Source organism: Macaca nemestrina, chromosome 9 (assembly GCF_043159975.1).
Source record: "Macaca nemestrina isolate mMacNem1 chromosome 9, mMacNem.hap1, whole genome shotgun sequence".
Lineage (NCBI taxonomy): Eukaryota > Metazoa > Chordata > Mammalia > Primates > Cercopithecidae > Macaca > Macaca nemestrina.
In genome coordinates, this window is record NC_092133.1 from 69,345,414 (window position 1) to 69,364,326 (window position 18,913).

The 18,913-nt window shown below is 41.5% G+C and overlaps 2 protein-coding genes across 6 annotated transcripts in view; one reads left to right on the top strand and one right to left on the bottom strand.

Moving 5' to 3' along the window:
• LOC105466034 (oncoprotein induced transcript 3) overlaps positions 1 to 4,671 on the top strand; it is a 34,650-nt gene extending 29,979 nt beyond the window's left edge. The window contains exons 6-8 of one of the 2 annotated variants that reach the window (XM_071068773.1): positions 976 to 1,391; positions 1,847 to 1,946; positions 3,991 to 4,636. In XM_071068773.1, the coding sequence (XP_070924874.1) occupies positions 976 to 1,391; positions 1,847 to 1,946; positions 3,991 to 4,161 (687 nt within the window). In that variant the 3' untranslated portion in view covers positions 4,162 to 4,636. Of the gene's footprint in view, positions 1 to 975; positions 1,392 to 1,846; positions 1,947 to 3,990 lie in introns of both variants that reach the window. The other variant, XM_011714861.2, reaches the window with a different exon arrangement.
• Positions 4,672 to 4,759: 88 nt separating this feature from the next.
• Positions 4,760 to 18,913, bottom strand: part of LOC105466031 (phospholipase A2 group XIIB) — a 29,256-nt gene continuing 15,102 nt past the window's right edge. The window contains exon 3 of one of the 4 annotated variants that reach the window (XM_024787990.2): positions 4,760 to 7,412. In XM_024787990.2, coding sequence (XP_024643758.2) covers positions 7,291 to 7,412 — 122 coding nt within the window. In that variant the 3' untranslated portion in view covers positions 4,760 to 7,290. The remainder of the gene's footprint in view (positions 7,413 to 18,913) is intronic. The other 3 variants (XM_011714860.3, XM_011714859.3, XM_011714858.3) reach the window with 3 other exon arrangements.

Here is an 18,913-nt window from a genome sequence, read left to right on the forward strand (position 1 = left end):
TTTTCCAGTACCTGGAGGTATCACCAGTGAAGACTGTGAAACAGCAAAGATAGCAGCCTGCCCCTTCCTCTGGGAGCTCCATCCCTACACAGTACAGACCTGTTGCCAGTCTTAACATACCTGTAGATGGTGGTTGGAAACCCCGGTTGGGAGGTCTCACTCAGCCAGGAAGAAAAGGATTGGGGACCTGCTTAAAGAAGCAGTCTAGCCCTGCTTTCATAGAGCAACTGAAGTGTGCTGAGGTACCATTTCCATCACCCCCCAGTCAGGTTGAGCTCTCCAAAGCCTGGAGGCTGAAACAGCTAAGTTGCTGAAACAGCAAAGATGGTGGCCTGCCCCTTCCTCTGGGAGCTCCATCCCAGTGGGTACAGACCTGTTGCTTACCTGAACACACCTTTAGGAGGTGACTGGTACCCCATTTGGGAGATCTCACCCAGCCAGGAGGAAAAGGATTGAGGACCCGCTTAAAGAAGCCGTGTGGCCATGCTTTCCTAGAGCAGCTATGCCATCCTGGGGTACTGCGTCCACTTCTAGACAGTTTGGACTCCCTGCAGGCTAAAATGGCTGAGTTGTCCAAACAGTTGTCCAAACAGCCTACCCCTCCCCCTTGGCACTCCATCGCAGGTAGAAATCAAAACTCTGTCTGCTGGAGAATATGGGCAGAGCCAGTAGGAGGCCCCAGTTGGGAGGTCCCCCCCAGAGATAAGGAGCAGAACAGGGTCCCACTTAAAGAAGCAGTCTGGCTGTGTTTTGGTAGAGCTAAGACTCTTAACAGTCAGGATGGCGTGATAAAAAGAGGAGGGCAGTGGGAAAAAACAAAACAAAACAAAACTCAGCCTTAGGCAACCAAATCTCTAATGTGTTTTGAGTTAGATAGACACTGGTAGAATGTTAAGGTGAGAGGGGAGGATAAAAAAAAACTCTGTAGAAATAAACAGACAATCTCTTTCCTCTCCTCACCCTCACCTGGCTCAGGTGGTGAATGACAAGATTGTGGCCAGCAACCTCGTGACAGGTCTACCCAAGCAGACCCCAGGGAGCAGCGGGGACTTCATCATCCGAACCAGCAAGCTGCTGATCCCAGTGACCTGCGAGTTTCCATGCCTGTACACCATTTCTGAAGGATACGTTCCCAACCTTAGAAACTCCCCACTGGAAATCATGAGCCGAAATCATGGGATCTTCCCATTCACTCTGGAGATCTTCAAGGACAATGAGTTTGAGGAACCTTACCGGGAAGCTCTGCCTACCCTCAAGCTTCGTGACTCCCTCTACTTTGGCATTGAGCCCCTGGTGCACGTGAGCGGCTTGGAAAGCTTGGTGGAGAGCTGCTTCGCCACCCCCACCTCCAAGATCGACGAGGTCCTGAAATACTACCTCATCCGGGATGGGTAATGCTGCTGCGGGAATAGTCTCATCACCCCTAGTTCGCATCCAGCCTCTAAGTTCACAGCACACCCAGTTATTTACTAAAACTGCATGGCACGACTGTCAGCTCTTTATTAGTTCAGGAACCACTTACTGACATTTTGGAGGTAAAACTAGTGAAGGAGAGGAGAGTCAAAAATGGCTCCTAGGCTGGGCGCAGTGGCTCATGACACAAACTGGTGTCCAGTTTGTGAGTACAGCGAATGATAAATGGGACAGACGCTATTAGTGAAAAAGGCTAGGTCTGAAGAGGCCTTCACAGGGAAAACTTTAATTTTTCTTTCATTCCCAAAAAGCTTGAGTACACTCCAGCCTCCTCCACCCCTTTGGCTCTCCTTGGGCCAAAATGTTGGGCTAGATTGTTTTTCCACCTCTGTTGAAGCAATCAAGTCTTATGTGCTATCTGCCCTACTTTCAGCTGCGTTTCAGATGACTCGGTAAAGCAGTACACATCCCGGGATCACCTAGCAAAGCACTTCCAGGTCCCTGTCTTCAAGTTTGTGGGCAAAGACCACAAGGTGAGTTGAACATCTTTAATTTATAACCCCTGAACCTGAGCCTTTTTTTTTTTTTTTTTTTTTTGGTGTCCCAATACATTGACATTCCAAGAGCCCACTGTGAGGATCTGCATGGGCTCAAGAAAAAATACAGAGAAACTGGCCATTGAGAAGCTTAACCCTTTCATGCATGTCACACCCCACTGCCTGCCAAAATCACTGTGCTGTTCAAAGAAAATATTATAGGATCATAATTTAATTTAAAATCTTTGCGGGCAGTTATGGTTGAAAAGTCAGTGTGGTGATTGGTCAAATGGCAAGGGATATGGACAGGAAATTCACAGAAAAGACAAATAGTGAAATGTTCACTGAAAATAGTACTTAAGTGCTGATGAAAACAATTATAAGACACCATTTTATACATATTAAATTTATGAAAATTATAAAATACAACACTTACAAGGTTACAGGGAGAAGTATACAGCGACAGTATAAATTGGTACATTTTCTGGAACATTGTCTGATAATATGTAATAATAATCATAAAATCATCATATTCTTTTATCTAAAAATTCCAATTCTGACAGTTTCTTAAAAACAAAACAAAACAGAGGCAGGTGGATTGCTTGAGGCCAGGAGTTTGAGACCAGCTTGGGCAACATAGCAAGACCTCTTCTCTACAAAAAATTTTAAAATTAGTTGGGCATAGTGGCACACATCTGTAGTCCTAGCTTACTCAGGCAGCTGAGGCAGGTCACTTGAGCCTAGGAGTTCAAGGTTACAGTGAGCTATGATCAGGCCATTGTACTTCCAGCCTGGGTGAGAGAGCAAGACCCTGTCCCTAAAAACAAACAAAAAAAATTTTTTTTTTTTTTTGAGACGGAGTCTTGCTCTGTCACCCAGTCTGGAGTGCAGTGGTGTGATCTCAGCTCACTGCAAACTCTGCCTCCCGGGTTCACGCCATTCTCCTGCCTCAGCCTCCCAAGTAGCTGGGACTTCAGGCAGTCCCCACCACACCCGGCTTATTTTTTGTATTTTTAGTAGAGACAGGATTTCACCGTGTTAGCCAGGATAGTCTTAATCTCCTGGCTTTGTGATCCGCCCGCCTCGGCCTCCCGAAGTGCTGGGATTACAGGCGTGAGCCAATGTGCCTGGCCCCAAAAAGATTTTTAAGCCAAAATGGACAAGATGTGTTGGAAGTGTCTGTAGAGCATTGTTATAAGGGGGTAGAAGAAAAAGCCCCAAACAAACAGGGCTAAGGGCCACAGTATATCAATTTAATGCAATATTAAGAGTTATTAAAATGATAAATACGGGAAAAGCAGACATAAAAACTGTTGTCATAGCAATTTACAGGCATATTAAATATGTTACATTTAAAAAACATGTATACTCATGGATAGAGGTTACAAAGGGCTATATAGAAAAGGTTGTAGTGAGATAAGCTGAAAGTTTTTTTATCGTTGTTGTTAGAGTGTAGTTGCGCAACATTTAAACAAAAGGAAGTTGAAGAGGCCGACATTCTTTTCCACACTGCTTGTAAGTATATGCGGGTCCATTGCAGCTATACCATGGTTACAGAACAACTGCTGACAATGATGGCTGATCTCGATCGCCCTCAATCAGGCAGGCAGCCCAGGCAGTTACCTACAGAAAGGCGCTTGCAGAGAACACTGGTTATTTGACAGCACAAGTGCATGGGAGCCAATGCTATCCCCAGACCTTGGTGTGAAGAAGGAAGATGTTCTAGTAGATGTTGCTTCACAAAGGCCTCTTCTGTTCCAGCTCCATGCAGGAGTTATGAATGTGGGTTTTTTAATCACCCACGTGACTTAAATGCAACCTTTGCCACATTTTTTACTAAATGTTTACATTTTGGCAAGTTCCTTAACCTCTCTGTTTCCTTATCTGTAAAACGGGGATGATAACCTCTGCTTGTGGGTGTCCTTGTTAAGATTACATGAGTTAATGCTTGGGAACATTGAGTATTGTGTCTGGCTCCTTAAGGTGCCCCCCAAGTGGCAGCAGTTACTGTTTTTATTAACAATCGTGACCATCTCTTCAGGAAGTGTTTCTGCACTGCCGGGTTCTTGTCTGTGGAGTGTTGGACGAGCGTTCCCGCTGTGCCCAGGGTTGCCACCGGCGAATGCGTCGCGGGGCAGGAGGAGAGGACTCAGGCGGTCTACAGAGCCAGACGCTAACAGGCGGCCCCATCCGTATTGACTGGGAGGACTAGTTCGCAGCCACACCTCGAGTCCCTGTATTGGGTGGCTCTGCTCTTTGGAGCTTCTCCCCCCGGCCCTCTAAGAACATCCGCCAACACCTAGGCTCAGACTTCACACTGTGAGTTCAGACTCCCAGCACCAACTCACTCTGATTTGGTCCATTCGGTCGGCACAGGCCACAGCACTGCTGAACAACATGGCCTGGGTGGGGTTTCATCTTTCTAGGGCTGAAAACTAAACTGTCCACCCAGAAAGACACTCACCCCATTTCTCTCATTTCCTTCCTACACTTAAATACCTCGTGTACGATGCAATCAGATCACAAAATCAGAAGCCGGGTATAATATTTCAAGTAATAAACCCTAGAAAAATTAAACAGTTACTGAAATTATGACTTAAATACCCAGTGACTCCTTAAATATGTAAATAATAGTTATACCTTGTAATTTCAATTCAAATGCAGACTAATGATAGGGGAGTTGGAAGTTTATCAATAAAATAGTATATAATTTTAAAAGTAGTATTTGGTTTTTCTGTCTCATACTAATTTCTTTTTTTCTCTCTCTTTTTTTTTTTTTTTTTTTTTTGAGATAGAGTCTTGCTCTGTCACCCAGGCTGAAGTGCAGAGGCGCAATCTCAGCTCACTGTAACCTTTGCCTCCAGGGTTCAAGCAATTCTCCCGCCTCAGTCTTTTGAGTGGCTGGGACTACAGGCATGCGTGTACCACCACACCCAGCTAAATTTTGTGTTTTTAGTAGAGATGGGGTTTTTCCAGGTTGACCAGGCTGGCTCGAACTCTTGGTCTCAGGTGATCCACCCACTTCAGCCTCCCAAAGTGCTGGGATTACAGGCATGAGCCACCGTGCCCGGCCATCTTTTGATACTTCTAATATATTGCCTTAAGTGAAATATTTTTACCTAATAAATATTAATAAATTCATCAACATGTATTTAAGTGCTTCAATGAGATGTAACAGAATTAAAGTTTGGTACCATATTCCCTGTTATTTGGTATTCTGTACCCTCAGGTTGATAAGATAATAGAAAAAAGTATACAATTCTGCCATACTCTGTTTTGTAGGTACTTAATAAGTTTTATTGAAATAAAGTTATAAACCACAAAAAATAAAAATATAAACCACAAAGATAAATTTTATCTGCAGTTAACTCCAATTTCTTTATATGCCAATTAATTTTATGGCCTTTACATAAGATCAGAAAAGTTTTTCTGCTTTTAGTTTTTAAAAGTTGCTGCAGTCTGGGCTCAGTGGCTCATGCCTGGAATCCCAGCACTTCAGAGGCCAACGTGGGAGATTTCCTTGAGCCCAGGAGCTCAAGACTAGCCTAGGCAACATAGTGAGACTTCGTCTCTACAAAAAAATTGTTTTAAATTCGCCTGGCATGGTGGTGTGCCACTGTGGTTCCAGCTACTTGGGGAGCTGAGGTAGGAGGATTGCTTGGGCTCAGGAGGTTGAGGCTGCAGTGAGCCATGGTAGTGCTCCAGCCTGGGTGACAGAGTGAGACCTTGTTCCAAAAAACCCCAAATCCCAACAAACAAACAAACAAACAAACAAACTGCTACATTTAATAGTTCTTAGTAGAAAAGTAAAATTAACAAAAGTAAGGGCAAGGAGAAAAGGATTTAGATAGAAGTCAGCAACTTTTTCTGTAAAAAGCCAACCGGTAAATGTATTAGGCTTTCTGAGCCCTGCAGTCTTTGCCACAGCTACTCAACTCTGCTGTTGTAGTGCAAGGACAGCCACAGAGAATATGTGAACAAATGTGAGCATGGTTATTGCAAAAAAGGATTCAAAACCAGGCTTTGAGCCAGGTGTGGTGGCTCATGCCTGTAAACCCAGCACTTTGGGAGACCGAGGCAGTCGGATTATTTGAGGTCAGGAGTTCGAGACCAGCCGGGCCAACATGGTGAAACCCCGTCTCTACTAAAAATACAAAAATTAGCCAGGCCTGGTGGCAGGCACCTGTAATCCCAGCTATTCAGGAGGCTGAGACAAGAGAATCGCTTGAACCCAGGAGGCGGAGGTTGCAGTGAGCCAAGATCTAGCCACTGCACTCCAGCCTGGGTGGCAGAGTGAGACTCCCTCTCAAACAAATAAACAAACAACAACAACAACAACAACAAAAACAGGCTTTGGACTAGGCTTGGTCCACAGGACTTAGTGGGCCAATTTCTGCTGTAGATTAGTGGCCCCCAGCCCTTCTGTGCAGCAGAATCACCTGGAAAACATTTATAAAATACCAGTGTGTATTCTTTATTGGTTTGTTTTAAAGGATTCTCAGGTGATTCTAATCCATGGTTAGGGTTGTGACCCGCAAGTTGGGGAATGGCCACTTGTCTCTCACTCCCGACAGGCTGCAGGGACTTTTCCTAGCCAGCTCCGTTAGTAACTCTTACCAAGTACATCTCAGATCTTAGCATGGCTCTAACGTCATTTAGTAACTGGGAACACCAGCAGGGTCAGGTCACCGAAGGGAAAAGTGAATCCTCAGAGACCTAATTCCATCTGACCTTCCCCTCCATTGGCCTTAATCAGGTAAGCCTCTGAACCTGCCCACCTGTTTTCTCTTTTTAGCATCAGTGGGAATAACTGTGGTCATCAGTGGAACTTACCAGGTTGGGTTTTGGTCTCTTCTAAGTGAAATGGAAGCATATTGGTGATAATGGAATTCATTCATCTCTATCCAAATGTTCTAAAAAGTACACTTTATTAAATGTGAGATGCTTACTGGCAACTGAAACATGGGCCAGCAGAAAGTCATTGCCTCCCAAATGCCTGGACTCCCCACAATTTCACTCATGAAAATAATTGTCAGGTCCAGGAATTGCAGGGTTTTCTTGCATTTTAGTCTTTAAGCTAAGAACTGAATTTCCAGGCAACGTGTCTTGGTTGGGGAGAGCAGTCTTAAATGAAGAGTAACCTTCAAACCACTCCATGTTTTTTTCAATTTTCCTCAAAAGATAGGACTCACTTTCCAGGTGTAGAAAAATGTTTCCTTTCTCCTGCTTTGTGGTGTCCAAACTGTTGGAAGAACGAATGAGTCACGCTGACTCGAAGATTGACATCTCGAAGGCTGACAGCTGTGGTGTCACTCAAAACCGGGAAGGAATCACTTCTTCCTCATAACTCTTCCTTCTCCTCCTCTGCACAGATGCAAGCTGCCCGCTGACTATTCATAAAGGGGCGGCAGCCCAAAGTCCACACGGTGTTGAACACAGTGTCAACCAGGGAATCACAGGCTACTTGAAAAAGATGAAGAGGGACAGAAAGGTTAACATTGAGTAATTCTGAAGAGGAACTGTATTTCCAGAGATGACATGATACCCAGAGGAAAGGAGAGACAGTAATCCAAATACAGAATTCAAAGGAAGAGCATACATTTCAGAGAACATTCTCAGAAAAGCTCCCGCCCAATCCAGTAAAGCAGAAGACACCCGGAGGTGCCCTCGCAGGTGGGCCCTTGGTCAAAACAATGGTGAGCAACCAGAACCTCCCACACCACCGTGCTCACTCCATGGAGAATGTTTTTTCCGGAAGACTCCCTCTTTTATGTTTCCATAGCTTTCCCATCTATGGACATACCACCCGGAACACACCCAATCTCGCCTATAGTTTTCACTGTTCAGGTATTGGATGAACAACCATTCGCTGATGGAAAAACATTTGCATGTGTTGGATATGTTCGTTAGCCACTGTCTTAGGAGCCAAGGATACAGAGACAAAAGGCATCATCCTCAACTTAAGGACTCCACAGTTTGGATAAAGAGGTGGACAGGTAAACAGATAGCTACACTACTTCATGATGAAAATAACCCCAAGGTGGTATGGGAGCCCACAGAAAGGGTCTCTATCGCTTCGCAGCAAGGGTTATTAGGGGAGGTATCTCAGGGGAAGTAATATATCTAAGTTTAAACTTCAAGAATGGTCAGGAAAACGAAGTACTGATGCATACTAAAACATGGATGAATCTTGAAAACATTATGTTAAGCAAAAGAAGCCGGACACAAAAGGCCACATATTGTATGATTCCGTTTATATGAAATTTTCAGAATAGGCAATCCATATGGAGAGTAAAACAGTGATTGTCTAGGGCTGGGGTGGGGTAGGGAAGGTAATGAGTAATGACTGTTAATGGCTACAGGGTTTCTTTTGGGACTAATGAAAATGTTCTAGAATTAGATTGTGGTGATGGTTGTACAATTCTGTGAATATACAAAAACCACTGAAGTGAAGGGTATATTTTACGGTATGTGAATGATATATCAAATTTTTTAAGTTGGTTCATTGAAAAGATAAAAAATGTTGACAAACTTTTAGCTAGACTAACCAAGAAAAAAAGAGAGGATTCAAATTACCAAATTCAGAAATAAGAGAGAAATGTCACCAACAATCTTACAGAAATAAAAAGGAGTAGGGCCAGGCACAGTGGCTCACGCCTGTAATCTCAGCACTTTGGGAGGCCGAAGCAGGCAGATCAGAGGCCAGGAGACCTCCTGGCTAACGAGACCCTCTAGGCTAACACAGTGAAACCCTGTCTCTACGAAAAATACAAAAAATTAGCAGGGTGTGGTGGCGGGCGCCTGTAGTCTCAGCTACTCGGGAGGCTGAGGCAGGAGAATGCCGTGAACCCGGGGGCAGAGATTGCAGTGAGCCAAGATTGCACCACTGCACTCCAGCCTGGGCTACACAGTGAGATTCCGTCTCAAAAAAATAAAAATAAAAAGGATTATAAGGGAATACTATGAATAACTACATGCCAAAAAATGTGGAAAACTTGGATGGAATGGACAAGTTCATAGAAAGACATGAACTGCTGAAACTGACTCAAGAAAAATAGAAAATATGAATAGACTGTTAGTGTATACAAATACAATTACTAACCCAAGCTGGTGATTTAGTAATTAAAAACTTCCCCAAAGAAATCCAGTTCTACTTGGCTTTACCGGGGAATTTTACCAAACATTTAAAGAATTAATATCAATCCTTTCTAAACTTTTTAAAAAATTAGGAGAGAAGGGATCATTGCCCAACTCATTTTACGAGGTCAATATTACTCTGATACCAAAACCAAAGACATCACAAAAATAACAAACTATAGACTAGTATCTCTTGTGACTATAGATGCAAAATCCTTAACAAAATACTAGTAAACTGAATCCACCAACATATAAAAAGCTTTACATCATGACTAAGTGGGATTTAGCCCACGAATGCTAAACTATACTAAAATCAATTAATATGATACACTACATCAATAGAATATAGAACAAATACCACATGATCATCTCAATAGATGCAGAAAAAACATTTGAAAATATCCAACACTTTTTCATGATAAAAACATTCAGCCAGATGCAGTGGCTCATGCCTTTAATCCTAACACTTTGCGAGGCCAAGGCGGGTGGAGCACCTGAGGTCAGGACTTCCAGACCAGCCTAGCCAACATGGTGAAACACTGTCTCTACTAAAAATACAAAAATTAGCCAGGCATGGTGGCGGGCGCCTGTAATCCCAGCTACTCAGGAGGCTGAGGCAGGAGAATCGCTTGAACCCGGGGTGCGGAGGTTGCAGTGAGCTGAGATCACACCACTTCACTCCAGCCTGGGCATAAGAGTGAAACTCTGTCTCAGGGAAAAAAAAAAAAAAAAAAAAAAGAAGAAGAAGAAGAATTAAAAAAACAAACAAACAAACAAAAAAAACAACAAACTGGGAAAAGAGGAGAACTCCCACAACCTGATAAAGCCCATCTAGAGACAGCCATAGCTAACAATCATGCTCAATGGTGAAAGATGAAATGCTTTTACTCTAAGATCAGAAACAAGACAAGAATGTCCACTCACAACACTTCTATTCAATGTTGTATTGGAAGCTCTAGCCAGGGCAATTAGGCAAGAGAAAAAAATTTTAAAAATCCAAATTGTAAAGGAAGATGAAAAGCAGATGGCATTATCTTATATATAGAAAAACCTATGGAATCCATGAAAAAAATCAATTAGAACTAAGGAGTTATTTCAGCTGTGTTGCAGGATATAAGATGAATGTACAAAAATCAAATGTATTTCTATACATTATTAGTAAATGATCTGAAAATAAAATTTAAATACAATTACATTTCAATAGCATTAAAAAGAGTAAAATACTTAGGAATAAATTTAACAGAAGTCCAAGATTTGTACTGTGAAAACTATAAACACATTGTTGAAATAAAGAAGACCTAAATAAATGGAAAGGACATTGATATAAATATAATTTTGTTAAGATGGCAATATTCTCAAATTGATCTATAGATTCAATGATAACCCTCTCAAAATTCTACCTGCCATTCCTTGGAGAAATTGACTAACAGTTCCTAAAATTCATATGGAAATGTGAGGGATCCAGAATGTCCAAAATAGTTTTGACAAAAAAGTACACAGTTTAAGAACACATCTTGATTTCAAAATTTACTGCATAACAACAGTAACAGACAGCATGGTCCTGACATAGATCAGTGGAATAGAACTGAGCATCTAGAAATAAATCTTAACCTTTATGGTCAATTGATTTTTAACAAGGGTGCAAAGATAATTTAATGTAGGAAAGAATAGTCTTTTCAACAAACGGTGCCAGAACAACTGAATATCCACATAGAAAAGAATGAAATTGGACCTTTTTCTTACATCATATACAAATATTAATTCAAAATGAATCACAGACCTAAATGTTAAGAGCTACAACAATGAAACTCTTAGAAGAAAACATGAGTAAATCTTTGTGACCTTGGGTTAGGCAAAGCATTACTACATATGACACCAAAAGTACAAATGACAAAAGAACAGATTAAAAAATAGATAAATTGGACTTAGAATTTGAAACTTCTGTGCTACAAATAATACCATCAAGAAAGTAAGGGGAAAAAAACAAAAAAAGGGGGGAGAAAATGTTTGCTAATCATATCTCTGATAAAGGACTTGAATATATAAAGAACTCTTACAATTCAATAATAAAAAGACAACACAATTTAAAAAGAGACAAAGAATCCTAATAGACATCCAAGTATATATGCAATGGCCAATAAGCACATAAAAAGATGCCCAACATCAGTAACTGTCAGGGAAATGCAAATTAAAATCACCATGAGATACAGCTTCACAGGGAGTAGGGTCTATAATTAAAAAGACAGATAATGACAAATGTTGGTGAGGATGTGGAAGAGCCTGAGCCTTCACAATTTGCTGGTGAGAATGCAAAATGGTGTGGCCACTTTGGAAAACAGTTTGGCAGCTTTTCAAAATGTTAAACATAGAGTTACCATTTAACCTAGCAATTCCTCTCCTAGATACATACCCAAAAGAAATTAAAACATATGTTTCCACAAAAATTTGTGCATAAATGTTCATAGCAGTATTATTCATAATAGCCAGAGGGTAGAAACAACACAAATGTCCATCAATTGATGAATGGATAAAGAAAGTATGTTGAGGGAGGTTCCAAGATGGCCAAATAGTAACAGCTCCAGTCTACAGCTCCCAGCGTGAGCAATACAGAAGATGGGTGATTTCTGCATTTCCAACTGCATTTCCAACTGAGGTACCAGGTTTATCTCACTGGGGTTTGTTGGACAGTGGGTGCAGCCCACGGAGTGTGAGCCGAAGCATCGCCTCACCCAGGAAGCGCAAGGGGTCAGGGAATTCCCTTTCCTAGCCAAAGGAAGCCGTGACAGACGGTACCTGGAAAATCAGGACACTCCCACCCTAATACTGCACTTTTTCAATGGTCTTAGCAAAAAGCATACCACATTATATCCTGCGCCCAGCTCAGAGGGTCCCGTGCCCACGGAGCCTCGCTCACCACTAGCACAGCAGTCTGAGATCAAACTGCAAGGGGGCAGCGAGGCTGGGGGAGGGACGTCACCATTGCTGAGGCTTGAGTAGGTAAAAAAAGCTGCTGGGAAGCTCGAACTGGGTGGAGCCCACTGCAGCACAAGGAGGCCTGCCTGCCTCTGTAGACTCCACCTCTAGGGGCAGGGCATAACTAAAGAAAAGGCAGCAGAAACTTTTGCAGACTTAAACATCCCTGTCTGACAGCTTTGAAGAGAGTAGTGGTTCTCCCAGCATGGAGTTTGAGATCTGAGAACGGACAGACTGCCTCCACAAGTGGGTCCCTGACCCCCGAGTAGCCTAACTGGGAGACACCTCCCAGTAAGGGCCGACAGACACCTCATACAGCTGGGTGCCCCTCTGAGATGAAGCTTCCAGAGAAAGGATCAGGCAGAAACATTTGCCGTTCTGCAGTATTTGCTGTTCTGCAGCCTCCGCTGGTGATACCCAGGCAAACAGGGTCTGGAGTGGACCTCCAGCAAACTCCAACAGACCTGCAGCTGAGGGTCCTGACTGTTAGAAGGAAAAGTAACAAACAAAGGACATCCACACCAAAACCCCATCTGTAGGTCACCATCATCAAAGACCAAAGGTAGATAAAACTACAAAGATAGGGAGAAACCAGAGCAGAAAAGCTGAAAATTCTAAACATCAGAGAGCCTCTTCTCCTCCAAAGGAACGCAGTTCCTCACCAGCAATGGAACAAAGCTGGACGGAGAATGATTTTGACGAGTTGAGAGAAGAAGGCTTCAGACGATCGGTAATAACAAACTTCTCCAAGCTAAAGGAGGATGTTTGAACCCATCGCAAAGAAGCTAAAAACCTTGAAAAAAGAATAGACAAATGGCTAACTAGAATAAACAGCATAGAGAAGACCTTAAACCACCTGGTGGAGTTGAAAACCATGGCATGAGAACTACATGATGCATGCACAAGCTTCAGTAGCCAATTCAATCAAGTGGAAGAAAGGGTATCAGTGATTGAAGATCAAATTAATGAAATGAAGCGAGAAGTTTAGAGAAAAAAGAGTAAAAACAAATGAACAAAGCCTCCAAGAAATATGTGACTATGTGAAAAGACCAAATCTACGTTTGATTGGTATATCTGAAAGTGATGGGGAGAATAGAACCAAGTTGGAAATCACTCTTCAGGATATTATCCAGGAGAACTTCCCCAACCTAGCAAGGCAGGCCAACATTCGAATTCAGGAAATACAGAGAATGCCATAAAGATACTCCTCGAGAAGAGCAACTCCAAGACACATAATTGTCAGATTCACCAAAGTTGAAATGAAGGAAAAAATGTTAAGGGCAGCCAGAGAGAAAGGTCGGGTTACCCACAAAACAAAGGGAAGCCCATCAGACTAACAGTGGATCTCTTGGCAGAAACCCTACAAGCCAGAAGAGAGTGGGGCCAATATTCAACATTCTTAAAGAAAAGAATTTCAACTCAGAATTTCATATCCAGCCAAATTAAGCTTCATAAGTGAAGGAGAAATAAAATCCTTTACAGATAAGCAAATGCTGAGAGATTTTGTCACCACCTGGCCTGCCTTACAAGAGTTCCTAAAGGAAGCACTAAATGTGGAAAGGAACAACCAGTGCCAGTCACTGCAAGAACATGCCAAATTGTAAAGACTATTGATGCTACGAAGAAACTGCATCAACTGACGAGCAAAATAACCAGTGAACATCATAATGACGGGATCAAATTCACACATAACAATATTAACCTTAAATGTAAATAGGCTAAATGCTCCAATTAAAAGACACAGACTGGCAAATTGGATAAAGAGTCAAGACTCATCAGTGTGCTGTATTCAGGAGACTCATCTCACGTGCAGAGACACACATAGGCTCAAAATAAAGGGATGGAGGAAGATCTACCAAGCAAATGGAAAACAAAACAAAACAAAAAAAGCAGGCTTGCAATCCTAGTCTCTGATAAAACAGACTTTAAACCAACAAAGATCAAAAGAGACAAAGAAGGCCATTACATAATGGTAAAGGGATCAATTCAACAAGAAGATCTAACTATCCTAAATATATATGCACCCAATCGAGGAGCACCCAGATTCATAAAGCAAGTCCTTAGAGACCTACAAAGAGACTTAGACTCCCACACAATAATAATGGGAGACTTTAACACCCCACTGTCAACATTAGACAGACCAACAAGACAGAAAGTTAACAAGGATATCCAGGACTTGAACTCAGCTCTACACCAAGCAGACCTAATAGACATCTACAGAACTCTCCACCCCAAATCAACAGAATATACATTCTTCTCAGCACCACATCGCACTTATTCCACAATTGACCACATAGTTGGAAGTAAAATACTCCTCAGCAAATGTAAAAGAACAGAAATTATAACAAACTGTCTCTCAGAACACAGTGCAATCAAACTAGAACTCAGGATTAAGAAACTCACTCAAAACCACTCAACTACTTGGAAACTGAACAACCTGCTCCTGAATGACTACTGGGTACATAATGAAATGAAGGCAGAAATAAAGATGTTCTTTGAAAACAATGAGAACAAAGACACAACATACCAGAATCTCTGCGACACATTTAAAGCAGTGTGTAGAGGGAAATTTAAAGCACTAAATGCCCACAAGAGAAAGCAGGAAAGATCTAAAATTGACACCCTAACATCACAATTAAAAGAACTAGAGAAGAAAGAGCAAACACATTGAAAAGTTAGCAGAAGGCAAGAAATAACTAAGATCAGAGCAGAACTGAAGGAAATAGGGACACAAAAAACCCTTCAAAAAAATCAATGAATCCAGGAGCTGGTTTTTTGAAAAGATCAACAAAATTGATAGACCACTAGCAAGACTAATGAAGCAGAAAAGAGAGAAGAATCAAATAGATGCAATAAAAAAATGATAAAGGGAACATCACCACTGATCCCACAGAAATACAAACTACCATCAGAGAATACAATAAACACCTCTACGCAAATAAACTAGAAAATGAAGAAGAAATGAATAAATTCCTGCACATACACCCTCCCAAGACTAAACCAGGAAGAGGTTGAATCTCTGAATAGACCAATATCAGGCTCTGAAATTGAGGCAATAATTAATAGCCTACCAACCGAAGAAAGTCCAGGACCAGATGTATTCACAGCTGAATTCTACCACAGGTACAAAGAGGAGCTGGTACCATCCCTTCTGAAACTATCCCAATCAATAGAAAAAGAGGGAATCCTCCCTCACTCATTTTATGAGGCCAATATCATCCTGATACCAAAGCCTGGCAGAGACACAACAAAAAAAGAGAATTTTAGACCAATATCCCTGATGAACATCGATGTGAAAATCCTCAATAAAATACTGGCAAACCGAATCCAGCAGCACATCAAAAAGCTTATCCACCACGAACAAGTTGGCTTCATCCCTGGGATGCAAGGCTGGTTCAACAAATGCAAATCAATAAATGTAATCCATCATATAAACAGAACCAAAGACAAAAACCACATGATTATCTCGATAGATGCAGAAAAGACCTTCAACAAAATTCATCAGCCCTTCATGCTAAAAACTCTCAATAAACTAGTATTGATGGAACATATCTCAAAATAATAAGAGCTATTTATGACAAACCCACAGCCAATATAATACTGAATGGGCAAAAACTGGAAGCATTCCCTTTGAAAACTGGCCCAAGGCAGGGATGCCCTCTCTCACCAATCCTATTCAACGTAGTGTTGGAAGTTCTGGCCAGGGCAATCAGGCAAGAAAAGAAACAAAGGGTATTCAGTTAGGAAAAGAGGAAGTCAAATTGTCCCTGTTTGCAGATGACATGATTGTATATTTAGAAAACCCCACGGTCTCAGCCCAAAATCTCCTTAAGCTGATATGCAACTTCTGCAAAGCCTACAGATACAAAATCAATATGCAAAAATCACACACATTCCTATACACCAATAACAGACAAACAGAGAGCCAAATCATGAGTGAACTCCCATTCACAATTGCTTCAAAGAGAATAAAATACCTAAGAATCCAACTTACAAGGGATGCGAAGGACCTCTTCAAGGAGAACTACAAACCACTGCTCAATGAAATAAAAGAGGACACAAACAAATGGAAGAACATTCCATGTTCATGGATAGGAAGAATCAATATCATGAAAATGGCCATTCTGCCCAAGGTAATTTATAGATTCAAGGTCATCCCCATCAAGCTACCAATGACTTTCTTCACAGAATTGGAAAAAACTACTTTAAAGTTCATATGGAACCAAAAAAGAGCCCACATTGCCAAGACAATCCTAAGCCAAAAGAACAAAGTTGGAGGCATCATGCTACCTGACTTCAAACTATACTACAAGGCTACAGTAACCAAAACAGCATGGTACTGGTACCAAAACAGAGATATAGACCAATGGAACAGAACAGAGGCCTCAGAACAGAGGCCTCAATGGAACACCACACATCTACACCCATCTAATCTTTGACAAACCTGACAAAAACAAGAAATGGGGAAGGATTCCCTATTTAATAAATGGTGCTGGGAAAACTTGCTAGCCATATGTAGAAAGCTGAAACTGGATCCCTTCCTTACACCTTATACAAATATTAATTCAACATAGATTAAAGACTTAAATGTTAGACCTAAAACCATAAAAACCCTAGAAGACAACCTAGGCAATCCCATTCAGGACATAGGCATGGGCAAGGGCTTCATGACTGAAACACCAAAAGCAATGGCAACAAAAGCCAAAATTGACAAATGGGATCTAATTAAACTAAAGAGCTTCTGCACAGCAAAAGAAACTACCAGCAGAGTGAACAGGCAGCCCACAGAATGGGAGAAAATTTTTACAATCTACCCATCTGACAAAGGGCTAATATCCAGAATCTACAAAGAACTCAAACAAATTTACAAGAAAAAATCAAACAACTCCATCAAAAAGTGGGCGAAGGATATAAACATACACTTCTCAAAAGAAGACATTTATGCAGCCAACAGACACATGAAAAAATGCTCATCATCACTGGTCATCAGAGAAATGCAAATCAAAACCACAATGAGATACCATCTCACACCAGTTAGAATGGCGATCATTAAAAAATCAGGCAACAACAGGTGCTGGAGAGGATGTGGAGAAATAGAAACACTTATACATTGTTGTTGGGACTGTAAACCAGTTCAATCATTGTGGAAGACAGTGTGGCAATTCCTCAAGGATCTACAACTAGAAATACCATTTGGCCCAGCCATCCCATTACTGGGTATATACCCAAAGGATTGTAAGTCATGGTACTATAAAGACACATGCACACGTATGTTTATTGCAGCACTATTCACAATAGCAAAGACTTGGAACCAACCCAAATGTCCAGCAATGATAGACTGGATTAAGAAAATGTGGCACATATACACCATGGAATACTATGCATCCATGAAAAGGATGAGTTCATGTCCTTTGTAGGGACATGGATGAAGCTGGAAACCATCATTCTCAGCAAACTATCACAAGGACAGAAAACCAAACACCGCATGGTCTCACTCATAGTTGAGAATTGAACAATGAGAACACTTGGACACAGTGTGGGGAACATCACACACCAGGGCCTGTCGTGGGGTGGAGGGATGGGGGAGGGATAGCATTAGGAGATATACCTAATGTAAATGACGAGTTAATGGGTGCAGCACACCAACATGGCACATGTATACATATGTAACAAACCTGCACGTTGTGCACACGTACCCTAGAACTTAAAGTAGAATTTAAAAAGAAAAAAAGAAAAAAAAAAGAAAATACGTTACAGCCATACAATGGAATATTATTTAGCAATAAAAAGGAATGGAATACTGATACATTCTACAATATGGATAAACCTTGCCAAGTAATGTAAGTCAGTCACAGAAAACCATATATTATATGATTCCATTTATACTAAATGTCCAGAATAGGCAGTTCTAGAGGTAGAAAGTAGATTCGTGATTTCCTCAAGCTGGGCAGGGGGAGTTTGGGGAGAGACTGTTAATGGCCCTGGGGTTCCTTTTCAGGGTGATGAATATGTTCTAAAATTGACTGTGGGATTGACTGCATAATTCTGTGAACATATTTAAAAGCATTTAAATGGGTGAATTGTATCGTGTGTAAATTGTAACTTAATAAATCTGTTTCAACAACAACAAAAAATGAATGATTAGTGCGTTTCACACAGGGGCAGAAAGGAATGGGCCATCTACCCAAGTAGTTTATTCACCAGGTCGGAAACACTCTGTGCAGAATCTACGAAGGGACATTTCTGAGCCTACTGAGGCCCATAAGGAAAAATAGAATATTCTGTGATAAAAATGAGAAACAAGCAATCTTTGAAAATGCCGTATGATGGGTGGATTCATCTCACAGAACGGAACCTGTGTTTTGATTCACCAGATTGGAAACACGCTTTTTGTAGAATCTACAAAGGGACATTTCTCAGCCCATTGAGGGCTATAAGAAAAACATCTAATATCCCGTGATAAAAACTAGAAGCAAGCTATCTGAAAATGCTTTGTGATGTGTGAATTCATCTCACAGAATGGAACCTGTGTTTTGATTCACCAGGTTGGAAACACTCTTTTTGTAGAATCTACGAAGGGACAGTTCTGAGCCCACTGAGGCAGGAGGCAGGAGAGAGACCAGGAATGCCCAAGATGATGGTGGAGAGGAAGGCTAGGGCTGAATCAGAAAGGGCCATGTACGGCATACTGAGGAGTCTGGATTTAATCCATAAGGAGGAATGTATTGAATGATTTACACAGGGGGTCAAGATGATCAGATTTGTGTGGCATATCTGGTCCCAATGGTGACCATCAATTAGATGGGACACAGAGACTGGGTTAATTTGCAGTAACCAGGCAAGTGGGATATGAA